The 23,802-nt window shown below is 43.6% G+C and overlaps 1 protein-coding gene across 1 annotated transcript; it reads left to right on the top strand.

Annotated features, from left to right (window-relative positions):
- Nucleotides 1–694: 694 nt before the first annotated feature.
- On the top strand, nucleotides 695–10,463 carry TMEM100 (transmembrane protein 100). The gene is made up of 3 exons (XM_031046379.2): nucleotides 695–851; nucleotides 3,434–3,612; nucleotides 6,592–10,463. Exon 3 carries the CDS (start codon nucleotides 6,654–6,656, stop codon nucleotides 7,056–7,058), a length of 405 nt encoding a protein of 134 aa, XP_030902239.1. The 5' UTR covers nucleotides 695–851; nucleotides 3,434–3,612; nucleotides 6,592–6,653; the 3' UTR covers nucleotides 7,059–10,463.
- The last annotated feature ends 13,339 nt before the right edge of the window (nucleotides 10,464–23,802 follow it).

Here is a 23,802-nt window from a genome sequence, read left to right as displayed (position 1 = left end):
TTGGGTAAGCTTAACCACATAATACAAACATGTTCTTTTACAAGCCTCAAAAGCAAAATCTGTTGGGAAAGATCAGAAACCACGGTAAAAAATAACACCCATTCCCTTCCACTCCACCCCCCTGAAGAGTTTAATGTTCCGCTGAAATGAGTGAATAAAGCATAGAAAAGCCAGTTAAAATATTTCTAGATGATACATAAAGCTTTATCCTCTAAGGATGTAATCCAAAACTATACTCTCGCTCATTTAATGCCTGAGAAGTGAAGCACCAGCTGGGAGTTCATCCGGATTCCAGTAAGGCCTGGCTGTGCTCCGCAGTGTCATCCAGCCCCTAAGGGCTCAGGACCCACAGCGAACCCTCGTCTGCGTGGACCAGGATGTCTTGCTATTTGGTGGGCAGACATACACACAGACACACACACACACATCTCCCCCCATGGTGCTGTGCAGGGGAGCAACAAGGGGTGGACGATGCCCCCAGCCCCGTGTTTCACCTGGCAGCGTGCGGAAGAGCCCCGCACGGTGCGGGACGGGACAAAGCAGCAGACACCGAGCGCATCGGAACCGGGCATGTGAACGGCACAACCCCGAGCCGCGGAGGGCAGGGCGAGGCAAGACAAGGCGGGGGCCTGCCCAGCCCCGCCTGCCCGCCCCCGGCCAGCCTTCCTCAGGGCTGGAGCGGGACCTTCCCCGGTGAGTGCAGCCCCGCCCGCCGCTGAGTTTGCTCCGGTCCCTCAATTGTTTCGCTCTCACAAGAACTTTGTTTACAGTCCCTTGTGCAGCGGGCGGCATCCCCCTCTTATACTTGCTTCGGGCTGGTGTTCGCTGCAGTCCTGCCCGGCACTCGGGAGGTAAGGCACGGCTCGGCTCACTATCCTACGGCATGGTCTGGCTTAGCTTAGTTTAGTTTAGCATATTATATTATAGTATACTAGCATGGTTTGGCATGGCTCAGCTCAGCATGGCACGGCTCTGCTCGGCATACTATACCATAGCATGGTCTAGCACGGTTTAGCTCGGCTCGGCATAGCATAGCAGGGCTCGCAGGCGCAGGACCCGCATATACTGAGTGCTCGCGGGGCTTCGGCCCCTCTGCTGCCCGGCAGCTCCCGGAGCCGGCGGGGCGCGCTGGGGTGGCTCGGGCCCTGCGGGCACCCCTGCTCCGGCCCGCGGTCCGGAGCCGGTTCCCGCACTGCTCCCTCCTGCGCTGCGCAGGGTTTGCCCCGGGGCTGGTCGGGCACTGGATGCCGGAGCTTTGCTTTGGGCTTTCCCTGCCTGCTCACTGCTCCTCTAGCTCGCATAGGTGTGCGTAGACAGGCGCCACACGCGGTGCTTTGCCTCGGTGTCTGTGGTGTTACAGAACAATTTGCTCGTGGAGGGGTCTGTCTGGTTTTCGTCCTGCCCCAGCTATGTCTGGAAACCCAAAAAGGTGTGAGAGTTCATACCTGGTAATTGTTTTATCGAAAATCTTGGTGATGGGAACTGAGGGCATCCCGAGGCTCAGAGAGCTGGCACGCACGAGTGTAACATGTTGTCCTCCCTGTAGTTCAGGGCCTGATCCTGGAGCTTTGTAAGTACAAATCCCTGTTCTGTGTTTCCAGGAGTGTTCACATGGGGAAGGGTTGCAGGATTGTGTTCAGGGTTACCACAGGCTGCTGGATTCCAAGTGGACTCTGGCTCTCCGCTCAGTATAGGAGGACTGACTCCTTATACTGGTTTCCATAGTCACTTTAACACAAACCCAAGTGTGAAGCGTGAGCATTATGAATTATTGGAATTTATATAAGGAAAAAATGGGTGTTTGAAATGTTATGCAAGACACAGGCTCAGGTCTATGATAAAGGAGAAAACTTAATGTGCCACACTGCTTCTGGGTAAATGTGAGAAAGGGGAGAGAGTTGTGGTAGGTGAGAAATACCAGCTTGTTGCACTTGCACAGAGAGCGTCAGCATGTGGAGAGTCTCCTGATAGCACCACATTGAAATGATTCCCAGTCAAAATCTTGGAAACTGAATGTAGGGATTCCTTGTATTCCTGCTTCTTTGGCTTTATGGTGAGGGAGGGAAGCAGGGGGCAATAAATTCAGTCTGTCAGTCAGGGGGTTGGTAAAGACATTGGTTTAAAAACTGACCTGAAGTGTCTGTGGTTAAATCAAATCCAGAGAAACGACTGACAGAGATTAATCTTTGCAAAGAATGATGCTAGCTGAAGGGCAGATGTGCTGGGAAGAGCCTTTTGACCAACCATAACCGTTTTTATAAGAGGTGTGCAAGTTGCAAGATCATTCCAGAGGTCTGCTGTTGGTCTGATGTAACCTGGGTTATTTATCTGAGGTGGGGGTTTTCCTGCCTTTCCCTGCAAATGTTCCAAAAAGTAAAACTAGTTGCTGGTAGAGACAAGAATGCAGTCAAGGAGATAAGCAAGGAGACCTTTATTATTAGCTACCTTCATTAACCAGCTAATTATACTTTAGCTGTGTCACAGGCTTTGCCCAAGGATCAGCTGAAGAGCAGCAGCAGTTTGTGCCTGTAAATGTCTGTGAGCTGTTAGCATGGTCTAAGCAACTTCAAGGGAGAAGAAGCCCTTAAAGTTTATCAATACACAAACTTATCCTCATGAATGTGTTCCCATCCCCACTTAGGACTCCAAATTCAGTGTAGAAATGAGCTTCCATAATCATGCCTATACAGAAAGGGAATGTTGAGTAAGATTAGCAACATAAATCTCTGCTGCTTCATGAGTTTTACCCAGCTGCTTGTTGACTTCCCAGCTGTTTCTGCACTTGATTACAATTTCCATCACTGTTGTGCTGCAGAGTCTGCCTTGTTCCTATCTGAGTTATGAAACTTGTTCTTAATAATCCAAATAACAGAAATCAACAATAGCAACTCTAATGGACTTATGTTTATTACAGCGAGTTCTTGGATGCAATTAGTTTGCCTGTTTGTTTTTCTGAGATGAGTTTTTGGATTGATAGTAGGTTTTGTTACAGTAGAGGGGATTTTAGTGGGAAACATGTTGTTACAGCTGGGAAAACCAAAGCACAGGGAGGTGAAATAATTTGCTCAAAGAAACTGGAGACAGAATAGGCAAAACCCCAAGTACTCCAAGTTGTGATTCACGTAAGTGAGAAATAGAAATGAAGTTAAATGAGATTTATGACTACAGAAATTCCCATGTGTTATGTTGTCCTACCTAGCTCTTTCTGAGGTCTTGCCTGGGTTGTGACATTCATCACTGAGATGTCACATCATCAAAGAAAAATTATATAGGGCCAGAAATGTGCGGCTGCTGCCAAGAAGAGAGGCAGAAACCCCTAGGAGAGCCAGAGGGAGAACATCTCCTGCTTCCGTTCGGTTAGCAGCAGGAGTCAGCATACAGTAGGAGCTTTGTTCTGGAGAAGCTGATAAATATCCAACAACTTTTCTTGTAGGAAACTTCCATGCTAGAATATTGTTACCTCCAGTTCAGCAACATCTGAACACTTCAAAGCCTGGAGCAGCACTTACTGCTGCAGGACTCCCCCTTGAATTGACATACGAGACATCTCAAGCCGTCTTTCTCTGCTTACTGAGCCAAGGGATTTGTTCCGATGGATTTCTCCTGGACCTGGTAGGTGTGTGTGCTGCTGGATTTCATGGCTTTTCAACTTACATCTATTAGTGGGCAAAACATACCTCTCTCCTTTTTCTGGTGTTAGCCACAGGTTGCCAGAGAAACACATTCTTCCTCCAAGTCACCATAGCGCCATAAGGCAGTACTCGTGGTATGATCAGTGAGAGGATGCTGGTGTTGCCGGGTATCTTCACCTAAATTTCTTACCCTGAAACTTGAACTAAGTCACCTGTTGGCATAAGTCAGAAGTGACTGCTGGCAATGAGGATCTAGTACCTTATTTTCTACGGCTTTACTCCCACTTCAGATAGGTTCTGTTGTTTATTTTGATTAGAGCCTTTCAATAGGGATTTGTTTATTTGTTTTATATGAATGCCTATTGCAGGCAAGAAATGTGCTTCTCAGAAGCCAAAAGGTATTTTGCCATTAATTTAATTTTGGTAGTTCCAAAGCTTTTTACAAAATTAATGCTAGTTTTGGCTGTATGAATGATTCTCCTTTCTTCATAAACCTCCGTACAAGACATCTAAGAGATTGATGTTCATTGGGGATGTATCTGAAGCAGAGGGACAAGGACTCTAGGGACGGGAGTAAATATACTTTGACTGAATGTTAAAGTTTTTTCAGGATAATCATGTTCATTATGACCCCAGTCCAAAGTCTTTTCAAGTTATTGGAAACTTTCCCTATTTCTGTGACTGTTAGAGTGTTTGGACTTTTGCATAGTCATTAAAATATATTTGGATGTGAAATACCTTTTATATGGATTTTTTTTTCTCTCTCAAATTTAATAGTAAGATGTTGAACTAACTAAATATGGCTATCAAATATCAAAGGTTAGCCATATTCAATTAGTAAGATCAAAAGAAGGTGACATTTAGGGAGCACATTCTCCCATTGTGTCGAACTTCTGTGACATTTAATGGGTAAGTGATGCAGCAACATAGTGACAGCAGTGAGTCTCATTGCCATGTAAGCCATTATTGAGAATGCAGACCTTGGGCTCAGGCCCATTTGGGGACAGATCAGTGGTGCTCTAGAGCAACCCCATGGCTTTCCTGGGCTCTTTGTGTCTGATCTAAAAGGTGCATAATCATGCATTAGAATTTGAAGAACAAAGCAGCAGAACCTCAGAGAACAGATCCATTTGCTTTGTCCAATATGCACCGATCAGATCCTGTCCCTGCCCTTGGAGATACCAGGTACCCTCACAGCAAGACACAGAATCATGGGAAGGCTGTGGCTGGAAGGGCCCTCTGGAGATCATCTGGTCCATCAGTGTCCTGCTCAAGCAAGGTCACCTAAAGAGATCTGTTCAGGTGGCTTTTGAATATCTCCAGTGATGGAGACCCCAAAACCTCCCTGGTCAACCTGTTCCAGTGCTCAGTCACACTCACAGTAAAAAAGTGCTTCCTGATATTCAGACAGAACCTTCTTGTGTTTTCAGTTAGGACCCATTGTCTCTTGTGTTGTCAGTGTGTGTGCTCAGCGTTGTCATTAGAAGGCTACTCTGTCTTGTAGTTGCTGAACCCATTGTGGGATTGAGCCCTGAGGACAGCTGTGTACAGCAAGAAACTACTGAGCTGAGCACTCTTCTTTATGGCAGCAGAACAAAAGCTTTGTCAAACCAGATCTGAACTTTCTTTCTGTCAGTAGGGTTCAAGGAAACTCCCATACAAACTCTGACTACAGTGTAGCCTGTTTGTGTGTATGTTTAAAAATAGAGAAATCCTCTTTCTCAGAAAGCACACAGTTATAGGAGGTACTGAGATATAAAACCAAGGGCTCTCCACAATGGATGAATATATCTTAGCAACAAGGGTGGAGTGGTGGGAAAGGAAAAGGAGAATATACGTATCTGGCAATTAACTTCCTAGTCACAGATGTGAAGGTGATAAAAGTGATAAAAGCATTACTGCATTGCCAGCACTCTTCCTTCTTCTCTGAGCTGCATATGTTGCTGCTCATAAGAGCAAAAGCTACACAGCCTGTACCAGAGAGTGGTGGGAGAGTCCTGTGCGCTACACGCAGAAGGAAGACCTAGTGCTTTTCTGGTGCCACAGTCTCTGTTGTATGTGGTGAGGTGCACTGAGCACACAGCCATGGTAGCCTTGGCATTGTCAGAGGCTCACTAACCCCCATACCACATTCCCAGCAGGACTTATGAGGTCTGTTCATGGCTGCCTGTAGCAGCAGGGTGTCATGGGCTTATCTTTCCCTGATCGATTGGCTCCAGCTAGGCACTGGGCACAGGGAACTAAAAGCTGTTTTGCCTCATAATGCAGATAGAATCTAATTGTGCATGCTCTCTGTATGACTGAAAGTGTGTATACAATGTGGAAACAGGAGAAAAGTTACCTACTGTCACTAAAATGAGTGAGTATGACACTAAATTTCCCTCCCATGGATGTGGTTTCATGGACTTGAGTAATTTCCCCATGGAAGTGATGAATACCTCAATGTTGGACGCTTTTAAGATTCAGCTGGACAGGGTGCTGGGAAGTCCAGTCTAGGTCATGCTTGAGAAGAGGTTCGCTATTAAGTCCTGGGTTTTACTGGACCAGTTCTTGCCCGTGTTATTGTGATGTGTATTGAAGCAAATCTGCATAATGTGTGGGTAGAGGTGTAGCTCTAAAGAAACACTGTGAAAAAGTGGGTGAGCAAGAGCAGAATTTTTAACCAAAAAAGCCTTTGAACTCCATCTCCTCATCAGAAGATGTAATGCCATTGAAATCTAAACTGCATCCAGAAATGCCAACTTTAGGATGTGACTTAAAGTAAGATTTAGCCCACAGCACTTTAAGGTTGGTGTCTGTCTTGTTGTGTTCTTTCTAGCACATGCTGATGACTACTGTAAGAATTTATTCGTATCCTCCACAATCAGTAGTGTTACAAGGAAGCTTGTCCATAACCCCTTGTCACTCGTTTGTCATGCAACAGTAACACTTGTTTGAACTCCTGCTCTTCTCTCCACAGTGCATCGTGTGCTCAGCAGTGCCTGCTCTAGCCTAAGAACTGACAAAGTCAAGGCAATCAAGATGACAAATGAACCTATTAAAGAGATTCTGGGTGCTCCAAAGCATCCTGGTACTGTAACCATGGAGAAGTGTAATAACAATGACTGTGTGATAACCACCATCCCTCTTGTCAGTGAGTGCCAGCTGACTGCAGCAACAGGGGGAGCAGAACTCTCCTGTTACCGCTGTACCATTCCCTTTGGGGTGGTTATCCTCATAGCCGGCATCGTGGTTACTGCTGTGGCATACAGCTTTAATTCTCATGGATCCATCATCTCGGTGTTTGGATTAGTCCTTTTGTCATCAGGACTCCTTTTGCTGGCTTCTAGTGCAGTGTGCTGGAAAATCAGGCAGCAAAACAAGAAAGCAAAGAGGCGGGAGAGCCAGACAGCGCTTGTGGCAAATCAGAGAACCTTGTTTGGTTAAAGACAACCAGGAGAAGGCTGGACAGAAGGCAGAACCTTTGTAAATCAACTTGACTATTTATCAATAGGAGAGATTGGAAGTTTTAATTTAACTTTGGAAATGAACTGAAGTGGAAGCAGACTGGATTAAGAAATACTCTTTGAAACTCTGCAAGTGCTCTTAATATTTTTCTTACTGCAGATTTGGTAGTGATTCTTTTGAAGACGGAGGAAAACCCACTTTTCCTGTACAGAAAGCGGCATCATCCTGACTTCCATCATCACAACTGCATTCTCCAACATGCTGATCATGTTGGAAAGGGACTTGTGAAAACTAAGAATAGTTTGAACTGACTTGAAATGCCAGAATCTCCTTAAAATACACACTGTGACATTTGACCAAGGGAGAAGTTGTAGCATTTGAGGTGACTACAAGCTTATGGCCAGATTGTGACTTAAATTGTAGCTCAAAAAAGAAAAAGCAATAACAACCAAACACTGCTGATTGCTCAATAAGATGATTCTTATATTTTATGTAACTTTCCCCTCCCAATATCTGTGGTACTTTTCCCCCTTTTTTAAACCAACTAATATTAATTTTGTTCTACTATTGAATAGAAATAGGTAGAAATATATAATGATATTGTCTAACCTAAATAACGGGGTATGATTATAGCTTAAAACATGAGACTTTTTTGGGTTTATAAATTAAAATGATCAGGTTTAGCACTTTGGATTATTTTGCTATAAAAGTAAAAAGTAAATTTCATTAAAATAATATTCAGTGCTGCTAGACCTTTAGAAAATCTGTTCTTGCTATCAAGATATGTTATATCTTAAATTTTGACTGCTTTATGACTCTATTTTTGTAGAACAGTAACTGTGAACATATGTACTGCTGATCTCCTCACAAAGAGGAGTGTGGATTATAGTTTGATGGCCCATTCCTCTTGCAGGTTGATTAACAACTCTGTTACTGGAAAACCATAATGGTCAGTTCTGCAGACACATACTGGCATGGTCACTTTTAGACACAGCTATGAATAATTACTTGTGGAAGCAAAGTCATCTGTGTAGTAACTGTTTGCTGAATGAGCTTTGGGATTATGGTTCTTTAGAAAAGCAGGTGCCAGGCGTCGCCTGTGTGTGTCTGAGACGTTTGATTCTGTAACTGTTGTGTTCCAGAGGTCTTCCAGCTTTTTTTTCAGATAATGAATAATTGAGGGGCTGGTCCCAAACTGAAGCAAACCAGAATGTTATTTCTTCATCTCTATCCTGAAGGACAAGTGGTGCGGAGCCAAGTCACAGACTTCCACCCCAGCATGTGTCAGGGTGTCAGAAGGCAGAGGGGCTGCATGGAGCCCTCTTTATTTTTCCCTCTCTCTGTTTTTTGTCCTTAATTTCTCCTGACTCAAAAGGGCTGGATGTGATTTTTAGTTTCCACTGTTGCAGCGAGTGAGGCTGATATTAATGTGCCTCCTCTTTGCCCTCTGGTGCCTCTGGCATCCACACCAGCAGTGGTGATGCCACTGCATAGTATCCCGCAGGTCATCCCAGAGCTCCTGAAATCACCCAGCATCCTGGCTTAGGTGCCACCTTTTCCTCTGCCCTCCGTGGTTTAAGGTTGTTACATCCATAATCTATCCCTGGATTTGTGCAGTGCACTTCATGTTTTAAATAGAGCAAGCTATATGTATGGGAGGGGATGTTTGGAGTCAGTATTTGCGTTGCCACACTCCGTGGTTACCAGACGCTATAATAAAATCACTTGCATCAGAGGAAAGCTGACAACACATTTTAGCACTTCCATGGCCCTAACTTAATCACGGCAGGAAGCTTTCCTGCTGCTAGGAGAACATGTTGCGTCACCAGAACATCTGACACCGGTGTCTAATGTCAATCACTTTGCTTAAGGTCATTAAAAATATTAGGGTGTCCCCTTACGATGTACAGGTTTTGCATGAGTGACAATTCATGGGAAATGCATAGCATGATAAATAATGGAACAGGTGGAACTAAAGTGGTGTCTTTCCTGTTTAAAATGAGAAAAGTGATTGACATCAGCAAAGCTGGATAAGCTAAATAGGGCTATTTATTTCTCCCCACAGGAACACAATAGTTTTTTCTGACTCTTTCTTCCCCCTCCCCATTCCTGTTTTTTCTCAGTGGAATTTTGCAGGCAGCCGAGGAGAGGATTGCAGGGACTGTAGAGATGCCGTGATTTGCACTACACATGTGGAGCAGCTCAGCCCCACCATTCCCAGTCTGTTGCCTTCTGCAGAAGTCTTTCCCATACGCTGGTCCTCCCTTTGCAATTGCTGCAATAGAGGCGAGCTTGCATGTGGCATGAGGAAGGGAAGCAGAGGTGCAAGGTGAGGCTCTGCTCCAAGTCAAAAGGCCAGATTCAGTGGAACAGAGGCAATGGGTTTTGTGGAGTACTTTTTTCCAGGGAAAGTATACATGAGTCAGAGTTGCTCTGATATTACTAGAGATTTCCCTTATCTCTACTCTGTTTTACATTTGCCCTGAACATACAAGGACACAGCAGAGTGCCTGCAACACCCTCTGCCTTGCTAAGTGTGGGCATCCAGGCATTAAGCAGCATGTGAGCAGTGACAGCCAGCATTGTGGTGACCCTAGGCATGATGCCCTAGCAAGCAAAGTTTCAGCTTGCATGGTCCCAGGATACCAGCTAGCAGACAGGTTGAGAGGGCCTTGGGTAATACAGGGCTGCCACAGCACAAACTGCTGAGCTCAGCAGCATCAGCTCTATCCCAGTGGTACAACATACATGCACAAGCCTCTCCATATCAATCAGTGAGTGAAGTCTGTGCAGGAATTCACTCTTGTTTGTCCTGTACTCAGAGAAACAAAATAGTAACTTCACAGGGAAAAATTCCAGCACTTGGTCTTGGTGTCCTGCAGGAGCAAGGCAGAGGTTGTGAACAGTTTAGTCAGAGACCTTATGCTGTTGAAGACGTTTTCACATGTTTCATCACTGAATTGCCACAAAGCCTTAGAAACTGGCACAGACTTCACCACCATGATTTGTGTGCATTGATTTCGGGACAGCTTTTCTGAATGAGCAATGATGACATCCAACATAAGTCTTACATTCTAGGTTTTTTGTTCCTGCAAATCTATATATTATAGACTTTTTCATTACTATCCTCTCTCCCTGTGCCCCTGGTGCTGGTTCCAACATAGGAACAGTACCTTCTTCTTAGCCCTTAAACCTCGAGTTGTTCTGAGGGAAGTGTTACGTGAGTACAGTGTGGCAGGTTTGGCACCTTCATTTTTCCAGAAACTGGTAATTTGGTTAGATCTGAAATGTTTTTTTACAAGGGCACATCTGTAGTGCTTTTTACAGAGGTCAACCCCCTCAAACTGGTCAGCTAAAACCAGCAAAATTGCAGCTTCAGCACCCCATGACTGGATTGATTTGGGGTTTCATGCTTGGATACTGGGCCAGGCAACCCACCAAGTCTGCTACAAAGCCATATGGAAATCCACAGCTGCTCTTTGGTGTTTCTCATGGGAACTTGAGAGGCATAAGTCAGCCTGGAGGATGCAACCCTGTGGAGATCACAATGACTTTCCAGCTCAGAAACACCTTCCCTTCTGATGCGAAAACGCTTTGAATGCGACAAATGGTATTTCAGTTCTGGGAGAGGTTGGGTGGGAGCTGATGCAAATTTTATTGCCACAATTGCTTGTCTCTCCCTTCCTGAAAGCTCTGGCAGCATTGCACAAGCAAAATTGCCCTCACAAGGATAGAAAATTATCTAATAGGGGAATTGCGCTGGTGCACCGGGCAAACGTTACGGTGATCTTAAATAATAATTTCAAACCCTAAGCACAGGAAATTGTGTCTGTAACTACACCCTGTATTGCTATTGTACACAAAGCCAGCTATAGCCCGGGACAGTATTTAAAATAATAATCAGTTTAGGATGACAATGCTCAGTATTTGTTCAAGTCTAAATGCTCATTTTATGATTCCCCAGTCACTAACGTGTCCTGATTTGTACGTGACAGGGAGTATAATACCAGAATTTGCCAAAAAAATAAAGAAAAAGAGAGAGAAACAAAGGGTAGATTCATGGACTTGTGTTCAAGAGTTATGTTCCTCTGCCTTGGACACTCGGGAGAGCTCCTGTTACCGAACAACGAATGTGCAACATTACTGCAGCTCAACAGAACAGGAACTGGGCTCAGAGTACGGAACGAAGAAAGGCTTGAGAGTCTCATCAGGATCCGGAAGGGTCAGGCCAGGAACAAGCCCTCTGGAATATCCCGTATTCTTGCCTCAGCTTTGCTTATCCAGAGCCAAAGTCAAGGGCTAATGCTCCTTTAATCTGACATGGAGGTTGTTGCATATTATTAGCAGGTTTCACCTGATTTGTTTTTACAATGGTCTCTGCAATAAGAACAGAAAAATATTGGCAGCCATTTTTTTGCATATGTATTTCCAATACCTCTGATGCCTTTAAGCTGTAGGAATTTTTAGCTATATCAGTATAAATCTTTGTCAATTACAAAGGGCTTTGACATGTAAAAGTACATTAACATACCACGAATTGCACTGTATGGTGTGAAACTTTATATAAATCCTGGAAAAGTTCTATGTGTAGACTAAATCTTACAGACTAAACCACATGGGAGAACAATGGTCTTAAACTGCAGAATCAACTTGAATTTTTGGCTTTTATTCAGGTTGTTGATGTCACTATTAACATGACAGAGGATCTAATCCTTCCTCTTGTGAGCAGGCAGTTCGAGTCCTATGGTCCTAACTCCTGCACCCCAAAATTTGCATTTGTGGCAAATATGGTGTATTTGAAAAACCCTTAGTTTTGTGTTGATTGCTTCACTTCTTCACGTTCTGTGCTTTGCAGACTAAGAGAAAAATGTATTAAACTTTAAAAACAGAGGAAAAGAGGAAAGAGAACACAAAGAACAGAACAGCAAATGGACACTGCAAAAAGTCATGGAGGGATAGCAGAGCTTTACACAAGTACCTTGTTGGAAGACAGATTTGTATAAATATGTAAGTCTTGTTTCTGATACATCCTTGCCTGTATTCTCAGTTTTTTCCCTATAAAATATCTGAAGTCTCCAGGTTAAGATCAGTGTTAGATCTCACCTCATATTTCTTCTCCTTTTCTGTTTCCCAGGAACCAGTTAGCTCAGTGAAAGGCAGGAGTTTAATTTCTTACATCCTTTGCAATCTGACTGAAATCAAATGGCCATTTGGGATTTGCAGAGGCAGTGCTCCCGTGCTTTTGGAAGTTAGAAAGCATTCAGCCACAGTCTACTCTAGAAGAGGTAGGCATTACATAGAGGTAAAGATTTCTGTACTGCAGTAAGAGATGTCAGAGAATCATCTATTAAAAACAGTCAGTAACACCAGAGCAGCCCTTCACCACCTCTTCTCAGCCGTATTCCCTTTCAATCTGAAAGCCCAAGTTTGTGAATAGAGTTAACAGCTTTCCTGGAAAACTGGCCCATGACATTATTTCCTTGTGAACTCCATCCACCTGTCATGTTAGGGCTTGGTGCAACGCCAGCACTGGCAGGAAATAATAGGCAGCAGGATGCTGGTGTGTGTCGATGGCCCTGACCCTCCCATTCCTGAACATGAATAAGCTTCGCGCTCTCAAGGCGTCACAGCCACAGGGCCCACAGAAAAGCATGGGTGGGATGCAGAGCCACTAAAATAACATCCAGCCGCCCTGAGCTGCAGCAACAGAGCTGCATGGGAAGAGATGGTGTCACATTCTTGCTGCCGGCTGCTCTTTGTTCTGTCCCCTGCATTCTGTCTGTGCTGAGGATAGTACAATGGCTGCTTAACAAAGAAACAAACATACAAAGTAGGCCTGCATATGAATTAGCTGAGATTGCCCAAAAGAACACAAAGCTTCACTGAACAACTTTCACCACTTCAAGAGGGAAACGCACTGGGTGGGAACAGGAGTTGGAATGGTTGGCAGCTAGCTTTCTCCTGATACTGCACTGTTGTCCCTGGGAAAGGTATTTAGTTCTCTTCAGTGTTTAGTAGGACAAACTCTTGGAAGATTAAATGGTGAGGTAGAGGAGCCTAAATCATCCCATAAATGAGACTTGGGTTCAGTTTATGACATGGTGAGAACTGAAGTGTGCATTCTCCAAGATCACCTCAGTAGCCCCTTGTCAATCTGGGTAGCTGGTGTCCCAGATCCTTCATAGGCACTGGGCAAAGTGCAGAGAGGAGGATAGAAAGACTTACTCCCACTCACCCCTCTGCCAGACCACATGTGGCAAAATCTGTTTAGGTTCTCATATGGCAATTCTTCTCTGAGGTACTCAGAGTGTTAATCTGGAATATCAATCCTCTTGCTCCTCATCTCAAGCTGCAGAGGTACCTGTGCTCTCCTGAAGGACATCCCATTTTGAAATCCAAAGTCACTAGTCCATTTGTTTTATTATCTTGAGCTGTTCTGGATTGGTAAAAAAAGAGAAAAGATCATATAGACACACACAAATATGCCCTTTGACTAGATGGAGGGACAAATAGCCTGAGATAAGTACACTTTTAATGCTTGCAGCATAAAAATGCACTCCCCCAAAGGAAGCTTCTTCCCAGGGCTGATGGCTGAGAGCCAGAATAATTGCTGGAAGGGCCAGGCATGTTGGGGCTGGAGCTGGAATGAATGTTTGTAAGCCAGTGCTCATCACCTCCCTGCTCCCTATGCAGCTTTATGGGTAAGAAATGTCTGATCCCACAAGCTAGCTCTGGCTTCATGTGGTGAGATGTCTGTGCTTCTGAATCAAACTGTGATCATTTTCCCTCATATTCTGTGTAATGGAAGAGCTGAAATCCCACTACACATCATGTAACTCAAGAGCTCCTTAGTTAAGAGTGCTGGAGGCAGATACACTGTCCATGAGAATTGGCTTAGTCTCCTGGAATCAATGGGGTATGGCATGCATGACCATCTGAGTTGCCACTTCTGTTTTGGTTTTAGCTAGACAAAGAAAATGTCATTCTTTGCCTACCAGCTGATGGGGCTTGAAAGAATGACCTTTGCTGTCACCCAAGCAAACAGCTTTTCAGTCATCACTCTGGCTTGTAAAACAAATCTGTAAAGAAACATTCTGATCTCTTAGCCATTTTCCTGGAAGTATTTTTCATGAGAAAATCCAATGAGTGGGGCAATCGTTGCCTGATCTGGAACAAAATGGGTACATCTTAGATTTAATGAAATCCAGGCTTGAAGCAAATGAGGTTTGAAGATGGTCAAGTTATTGTTAATGTTTCAGGTCTTACAAGAAGAGTGATTACATGTAATAGGATCAACACCTTCGTTTGCCTTTTAAAATTAGGAAAAACTCCCCAACAACCAATAAAACAAACTTTTCTTCCCTTGGCAAAGGTATTTCAGTACCTGCATCACAGCAGCTGGAACATGGCAGTGCCAGCCCAGCACCTTGTTCCGAATACCCAGCGCCGCGGTGTTGACCACGGGGCCCCCTTTGCACAGCACCAAGGTCCCGTTGGCCTCCTGCAGGGACACCAATTTGGGATATTTTTGAGCGCCATCTACTGGGGTTTTACCTGTTTTATCACTGCACACAAACTGTGCTGCCTGGGTATTCACAGATACGTAATACAGGCAGTTGAGAGGTTTGAACGATTTCAAATTGAGGAGGAGAATGAGAAAGTAAGACTTCAGCACCGCAGTGCCCCCGCGACTGATGGGCATCCCTACAGTGTCACAGCAAGCTCCCATGTGTTCATGGTTCTGATATTCCACTATTTCCCAGGGTGAAAGATTTCCAAATACTTGAGTTATAGCTGGTCTGAAACTCCCAAGGGAATAGTCTTGCACTGGAATATGATGATGTGATTAACTCCAAGCTTTTCACAGAAATGTAAGAATTTTGTGGCTTATTAATTTTCCAGGAAATTGTATCATTAAACATGTATCATTTTTTACTGCATTGTTTTAAAAACATCAAAAAGAGAGAGATGACACAAAACATCTTCATCTGCTGAAATGAGATATTATACACCTATGTGAAAGCTGTATGCCTTAATCCACGCATAGATAAAATCTGGAAATCGAGATTTGCATCCTGATTTGGGAAGGTAATAAAATGAGAACAGTCCTGGAATTTTTCATGGATTGAATTTCCAGACTGTACAGAGCTCCCATCACTACATTTTTATTTCTATATTCCATGTTGATTTGAGAGAAAAGAGCTCGACTTGGGCGATTCTTTCCCTGTGTTTCTCTCCATGCACACACTGCTGATACCTTGCTAAACCCTAGTCCTGCCGACATCCTCAGTCCAGCAAAGCAGACTGTTGGCAGTTCCAGTTTCCTGTAGCACAGGCAAACCTTTTGTACTTTTTCCCTTCGGGCAATTTTCGTTTTCCCAGTGTTAGAAGTGCGCGAGGTCTTTCCAGCAGGGAAATGCACGTTGCAGGCAGTGAGGCCAAGTGCACAAAGAGAAAGGAGCCTCAGTACAAGTTACGACACCGACATCTGGCATATAGATTTGACGTCTCTGTCACCTCCTTTGCTGGACAATACTCTTGTCCCCAGAGTGAAGGCTTTGTTAAACGCTGGAACTCTGTAAATGTGACTGGCATTGCTCTGCAGAGTGCTTTGAGAGAGTTCTCATCTGTACAGATCTAGCATTTGAAAGAAGGAATATCTCAGGTCTCTCTAGCATCACACCCTAAACATTAGGTATTTGGGAAGGCAGCTCCCGCTGCAGAAAGCTGTAGTCTGAACACCAGATAGCAGACATGAAGTTGTATTGAAAAATGGTTTGGAGCAAAGGAGAGAAGCAGTAGTTGCCAGTTTTTATCAGGAAGGCTGTTCAGGCTTGGGCACTGTTAGCTCCTGATGTTGACTCACCATCTGCAGGGGACAACTTCTATTTCCATCTCATTCAGCCACTCATTTTATCTCCTTTGGGACAGGCTAGCTGTGCAGAGGGATCATTTAATCACACACAAGTCTGAGAATGAGCCATGTGCAGGATAACCTGCGAAGTCACTCTTCACTTTCTTTCCAGCTTAAAACTGGTATCAGGAGGGTTATTCTGTGGGTAGGGCAGTGTCCTGTAGGTGTGTAGGTCATGGTGCAGCAGTGAGCAGATATCTCCAGTGGTCCAGCAGCTCCAGCAGACCAGCAAGGTGTTCAGGAAGCAAATTACTCAAAACCCCTGGAGAACATGTATTACAGGCAAGAGAGAAGAAACCCACATTTCACCCAGAGAGAGATGCTGTGTGCCAGGCATTGATGGGGTGCGGTGGGCAGAGCTGTTCTGCGTCTCCTGTGCATCACAGGCAGAAGGAGCAACAGTATAAATTGTATTAAATGGTCTGATTAGATTTGTTTGTTTCCAGCAAAATTTAAATCCACCTTGAACCAAAGTTTTCCCTTGGGCTAGTGCAGCAGTTCAGCTGAACATAAAAGATGCTATTGAAGCAATTTTTGGCATGGAAGAGATTAAGTACCGTGAAGTCAGAGCTAAAAGCTTGCAGTTCAACAACACACGTAGCATGAAATTATATTCCTGAGCATGTGAATTATATCATGATCAGAACTCATGGCCATCTGACAACTGCCTTGGGAAGTTTTATATTAAAGTCCTGTCAAGCATTACAAGTGTCCTAAAGTGATGATGGAATGACTGATTAGAGAGGGGCTTGTAACATGGCTGGCAGCTGCTAATGAATGGTGTTCAACTGCAGAGAAAGGGTCCTAATGGAGAAAGAATGGATTCTACAACATGAGGTCATTTTAGAGGCTTTTTGAGTCTGTTTGTAAATGAATGTATACAGCCACCAAGTAGCCTCTTATGAGGTCAATGAGCATGCCTAGGTGCTGGAAAGGGAGAAAGTAAAAAGCTGTTTTGTTTTTTGAGTGGAGATCTTGGTAGTGGGTCCAAAAAGAGAACTCAGCTCCTGTCTCCATCTTCTCTAAACACACTCTTCCTTGCAGAGAAAAGAAAGAAAAGTCTATTTTTTAATAGGATCTTTTTAAATACTTGCAGGTTTCCCCTCCTCTTATTTGATACAAGAAGCATACGTAAGGGACTTTCTCATGCATAGGCTGTGTTTATATAACCCACTCTTATCACATGATGTTGGAACATTTTGATAGTGTTTGCCAAATACAAGCTTGTGGCTCAAGTTTCTGGATACATTTAAACATTTCCTAGATGGGCTCATTAGCTACACTTCCCATTAGCTACACTTGTTCCTAATGGATGAAATTAGTTCTGATTTGATTTTCTCAGACATTATTTGCTTGTGATTTCATTGATTTTAACATCTCATCAGTTAAACAGTGTATTATCTTTGTGTATATAAGCAATCATCCTGTTACGCTTTATTTTTCTCTTCATTAAAGTGGATGATCTAAAAATATTAATTCTCAAGTTTAGAAATGTGCCCTGAGGAACACATCTATTAAAATATACAATATAAAGAAATTCCAGCACTTCCTTTATTCCGAATCCACCAGACGATCTTTGTCTCACTGGTGATAATAACACAGCTTTCAGATCTCCATAAAACCAAGGTCATACCCACAGATGTCTCTCTGTTGTCAACTACTTTTTCATTATAAAAAGAGTTTCATCTTCATGACAGTTTTATGGCACTGAGGGAAGAAATTTGCACCATTCTCTAAATCGAAACAGAAAACAATTTCTTTCAACCAAATTTGAGGGACTTTTTAGTGTAGATGCCTCTGTCAGATACCTGCACCACAGAATCTGTCCATGGGTCTTTCCACTCTTTCTGTGGGTTTTATCCAAAGTGGATAAAGAAAGAAGATTCATTTTCTACAAGCATGAAACTGCAGTAGAATGTATTAAACCAACCTCAGGGAATTCAATTTCAGGGTTTTTCTCTCATAGTGAAAGTCATTTGGTTTGGGGCCATCAGTTAAGCAACGCAAAACCCCAGCAGAGCCACAGTGCAATTACAATCTAATCACATTGCAATGAAACTGCAAAATAATCTCAGTTGTCATTGCTACACAAAAGGTTGCTGTTAGCTGTCAGTCTCTCTATCACCAACAGGAAAGTCAACTTCCACACTGTTTACAAGCCTTGCTTAAGGAACACTGGGCCTAAATCCTAAACAAACTTCCTCTGCCATAATTGCTAACATAATAGCACAACGTGGAGACTTTGTCACTAGAGATCCATTATTCTTTAAATTGCTATATCACAAAGCCAGCTCACTCTTTGACACTCATTTTGTATGTTCAGATGCCAGAGGTTCTTGGTAGGATCACAATGAGCTGAGAAAGCAGCCTGTTCAAAGACTAGTGTTATTTGAAGGCATCCAAACAACAGCAATTACACTCAATATAAATCCCCTTATTTCCTGATCTATGTATTTTATTTGGAAGCCATTGAATACATTTGTTCAGATGAAAGTCACTGTGACGACTGCATTTTGGGATGACTTTCTGCTATTGTTGCAAATTCAGCAGAGAATACAGAGATGCTCAAGGTTAAACAAGGGTGCTGCTGCTCTGCTGAACCAAGCCTAATCTAACGCATGTAACTCCTGAAGCAAACACTGTCTGACTTCTTGTACCTCTGCCCTTCAGTGCTAGTTCAACTGGTCAAGTAGAAGGGTGAAATAAGGTGTTTTTCAAACCACACATCATCATGGTGTATACAGTGGTTTGTATCATGGTTTGTACAATGAAGGTTTCACAACTCATGGTCACTATGGTCTAGGCCAGGGAAGGAATTTGCATACAATGGGAATGTTTTTTCTAAGTTAAAACCATACACAGTCTTTTCTCATGTCTTTCAAGGAAGGTTTGGAGGACAGCCACATACATTTTGAAATCTCTGGACCACAAATAGGCCACCAAAACAGATTTTGCAAAATGGATATTTTACAATAAAAGGAGGGAATGGATCTCTTATTCATTTTGGGTCCTAATAGCAATATTTCATTGCTCTCTTTCCAAAACAAAAGTAGAGCAAACAAATTGCTTTAAGTTCCGTATTCAGGAACATTCCAGTAACATCACACCTTTTGCTTTGGCTTTTGTAACAGATTTTCCTTTAGCTCTTGGGAACAGGGTTCTGACTTCTGCTGAGTTAACAGCATGTTCTCCAGTGTAATGATTCTGGAGGCAATAAGGGAACTGTAAAACGGAGCCTAAATACAAGATACAACATGCTCAATACCTCAGGCAGACTGCTGTCTATTTTGCATTGACAGTCTTAGAGTTCATGTTTAAAACTAAGGAAACAACACTCGGAACACCCACTTCACCCAGTGTAAAGATCCTTCTACCTTCTCCATGAAACAAAATCTCTTGGGCTTCAATATACATGCCTGTGTGCAAAAGTGTATGTGTGTGTACATATATGTTTATATAAAGCCCAGCCTTTAATGTTGACCCTTCAAGAAATGGTATATTTAAAAGTACTTTTGTAACCAGAAGCATCACTTTCTTTGTGCTTTAGCAACTGATTAACTGAATTATTTACAGCTGCCAGTGATCTCAATTGGTTTCTAGTGCATCAGAAGGCATTATAAATGTGGTTGCAAGTCAGCCTGAATTCCCACTAAGCTGAAGGCTCTTCCTGATTGTGATAGGATGTGCAGGTTTGTAAGGCTGTGGTAAGTGTGAGTTACTTTTGTAATTGTTTGGTATACTGAAAAAATAAGGGTTTAATTACAAATTTAGAAATTACAATTTTTGTTGATATGTATTGAGCCTCTTGGTGCAGTTTCAGAGGTGTTGTTAATTCTGTTATCTACTGAAGCAGAAGAAAGCTGATCAGAAAATGTATATTCCCCATAATGTGATGCTTTATGAAGATAAGCGTACAGGGTAGCTAGTTTTGATGCTAAGTAAGGTTCCCTGTGGGATCCCTTAGTTACATAGCAGGATTTAGATTTGCTGTATGAGTATCAGAATACCCAAATTCTGGCTTTTACTGGATGTGCCTATTATAGTGTCTATAATGCAGCATGCTTGTAGCTGATGGAGCCAATATGATACTTCTACAACCTCCAAATTATTGTGTATCTCTAAAATGTTCTGGCAGGATTACATCCTCCATGGCAGTATACCTATACATGGGAAAGAGAAATGTAACCAATTCCCCTGCTGACCTTTATCTTATTGTGTCTATTTAAAACAGGAAGAGCATACCCATTGGCCCAACTAATACCTTAAATAACTAAAAGACACCCTGCTATTCCCAATTCCTGACTACTTCCTTGTTTACTTCCCTCCCGGCTAGCTGCAGCTTGCATATATATATATGTATGCAAATTTTCAGTTCCACACAGGTCTTACCCAGGAAAACAAAACAACCTGGATAACTCTCCTATAAGCACTGCAGGGTTAGGCCTGTGAAAGGGCTGAACCATCTTATGGCAACCCTGGTAACCTTTCCTGATCTGCTGTCTACGGTGGATGCTTGCTAGAGGGTCTGTATTTGGGTCATCCCAGCTGACTCAGATGCTGCTTCCCTCTGGAAAGCTGAGTGCTTCAGCACCCATCAGGTGTCTGTCCTTGTTTTCTGTCCCCAAGGGCATTAGCAGTCTCAATGCTCTGGGCTGACCTGGCTGCAGTGGTTCTGGTTTTCCTCAGCTGTTGTGCTAGTCCAGTTATCTTGAATTTAGTCCCTTACTGTGTAGGCTAAAGAGAAATGTTCTGCTTTACATAAAATACTTTGTGGTTGCTGGGGTGGAACAAAATTATGAGGAAGGTATAAGCCTGCACAAGTGAGCTTTTGGCCAACTGTGTAAGGCACCCTCTCAGATAAGAAGAAACCTGGAAGTCAGTGTGGGCCAGCACTGTTGTGATCAGATCATGACCTAGTGTTGCAATGGGAGCCTCCACCAAGGCTTCTGAGGTCAGGCACTCGACTTTTAAGCAGTTATAGAGAAAATGTGTCTGAGGCTCATCACCCCAGGCTCTCTTAGATGCTTTTGTTTATCTTGCTGAGTTGTTTGTCTTTGGAGTTTGCTCCAAAATGCTGAAGTAAAATGCTCTTTTATCAATTCCTGGAACAGCAGGGAGTAAGTATGGTCACCTGGAGCTGCAGGAGCTGAACTGATAGGAGCCATGCGCCAATGGATCTGGGAGTCGCTTGCACAACTTCTCAAATCAGAAAAGCTGGGGCAGATCCTGACTGCATGGTCTCGGAGCAGCATCCCCTGTGTTTTGTTAGCTACATTTGATGCATGTCCATTTGGCACTTATAGAGATCCAGCTGTTTTCCAGTGGTGAGCAGCTGACTGGTGCGACAGAATGGCAGATACACTCCAGCAGTATGTGCAGATGGTTGTTATTTCAAATGGAAATGTTTGGTTTTTTGTTAAGTATGTTCCCAAGCAGATAAAAGGACAGCTCAGAGTTGTTTGTAGTGGGGCTTTGAGCACTGTTTACTGAAGAAGGGAAGGCTGAGAGAAAGGACTTGGTTATCATGCAAAGCAGGGCAGGAGGAACTGAAGTTAGCTTTTGCCTTGGCTGATGTTTGTGGAAACTGTGCTGTGACTCAGTGGGCTGGCGTAGCTGAGTTCATCTGCCTGAATGTGTGGGGAGCAGTGTTGCTTCCTCTGAATGGGCTGCACCTGTGAGGAATGGCTGGGGATGAAGATGCCCTAATGAAAAGGAAGGTTCCTTCCTGGTGAATAAGATGAACCCCAGTCCTTCATCTTGCCATGTCACTGCAGCCTGATGTGTCCTCTGGTTACCCCCTTGCAAGAGTTCTCAACCATCCCTTTAACAGGAGGCTGCAGAGGTGTAGGCTGTTGGCAACCCCTAAGCTCTCTGAGCTGCTGGTTCACATAGCCCAGGGTCCAAGGGTGTGTTCTGGCATGTCCCATATAGGCTGGACCTCTCCTGAAGATGGTAGCCAACAATCCTTGTGGTTTGACAGACAGACATGTGGTGGAACTGTCATTATGAAACATGTAGTTTTGGGAAAGGAACTTACTTGCAAGAGTGACTATTTTGGAGTGAGTCAGTAGATCCACATCAGCACAGATGTGAGGCAAGTGGGAGGAAGAATCCTTTCAGTCTTCTGTAAAATCTCAGCAAAACTTGTATTAGAAATACCAGAAGCTTGCAAAGGCATTTACAGAGATAGTGTTGCAAAGGAGGCAGCAGAAAGAAGTAATTGTAGAGTTAAAAATCATTTACCACCTTTATTACATGGAGGAAATGTAGCATGGGATGGAAGGAAGAGCTTTATTTGCTGTTGAAGATGTTAGATTCCATGTGGTAGACAACATCCAAAAATATGAAGTCACTTCCAAAACACACAGCTGCTCTGAGAGCTACGATTTCCATATGACTGGCTTGGATGAGAACATCTTGGTGGCAGTCTCAGGACAGGAATGTTGTCATGAGCGCTGCTGAACTTGGAGATGACTGGGTTGTTTTTCTGGTAGTACTCAGTGACACTATTGTAATGCTGGTCTTCTGGGAAAAAGCTATTGCCTGGAATTAGCACTTTACAAGCTTATTTAATGAATGTTCTGCCCAAAGACATGAGATTAAGCAGGCTGTTCTATTGCTCTACAACTTTTATAGATTGATTTCTCTTTAAAGGTGTATTCCAGCTTAGGCTCTTGACAAATTAAAGAAATTACTGGATGCGGTCCTGGGAATGATGTTTTGCTCATTGTAAAGAGCCTGAGATGAAGGGGTGTGATAGTCTCCCAAGAGACCATTGCTGTAGGAGTAGAATTCTGAGTACTTCAGTGCTACTGAAAGTCATTAGGACTTGGCATTGACTTCACCTTCCCCACTGGGTTTTTGTAGCTGCACAGTGGAACCTCTCTCTGAGGTAGAAGGCAGTATCCTCTTGCACTTGCATGCTCAATTCTGTAACCATAACATTTATGTTTTCTGTCATTTGAAACAGAGCTGGTATTTAGGTCTCATTGTAGGAAAAAGGTGGGGGTTTTACCCCTTCACCCTCGCTGTTAAAGAGCAATAGAATATTTTAGACACTTGTGTTAAAACAAATTTGTCAGCCACTACTCTGAAAGATTGATTGACGACTGAGAGAACTGAGCCCAGCTGCCTGTGAGGTCTGGGCTATGCAAACCCCAAAAGAGCCTAAACACACTCTGTGTGGGGAGAGGAGCCTCGGCTGCCGTGCAATCACTTATGTCAGCAGGCACGGGATATTCCAGCACTGGGCAAATAAATACACCCCAAATGAGTGACCTACTGAGAGAAAGTGACAGCCTTGGGAATGGAGGTGGTGAAGCTCTTTGAATGTAATGTACACTGGAGCAGTTGGGGAGGAGGACTGGGGTGGGCTCTCTGGTTTCAGTAACGTGTTGGGTCCTGATGTGTTTGAAGGGAAAAGAATGACCACTGTGTTCTTGCAGAGATGTAGTCAGACAGATTGAGAATGGTTTCTTAAACTGCTGACAGGTATGTATAAACAAAGCTTGCATGGATTGATCTGAAGCTTACAAGAGCTCATTGACTTTAGTTATGGTTCAGCAGAAGTAAAACTTGAGCTAGAGGTACTTGAAAGGTGGAAAGCCCAATGCGCCCACACTGGGTGGGTGTTTGGATCCTGTGGGAGTTACTAAGCAATTTTTCCCTGCATGCAGTTTCCATGAGCCCACAAGTGGTTTCTTCAGGCTCTGTGCACCATAATTTCTCCTGGATATGTATCTGGGCATCTGGCACTGGGTAGTGGTATTTTCTGTAAATTACAGAGTTGTGTCATCCAGCCACCGAAGG

Source organism: Melopsittacus undulatus, chromosome 11 (assembly GCF_012275295.1).
Source record: "Melopsittacus undulatus isolate bMelUnd1 chromosome 11, bMelUnd1.mat.Z, whole genome shotgun sequence".
NCBI lineage: Eukaryota > Metazoa > Chordata > Aves > Psittaciformes > Psittaculidae > Melopsittacus > Melopsittacus undulatus.
The sequence above is the reverse complement of the archived record's forward strand: the minus strand, read 5'-3'. Positions and strand labels throughout refer to the sequence as shown.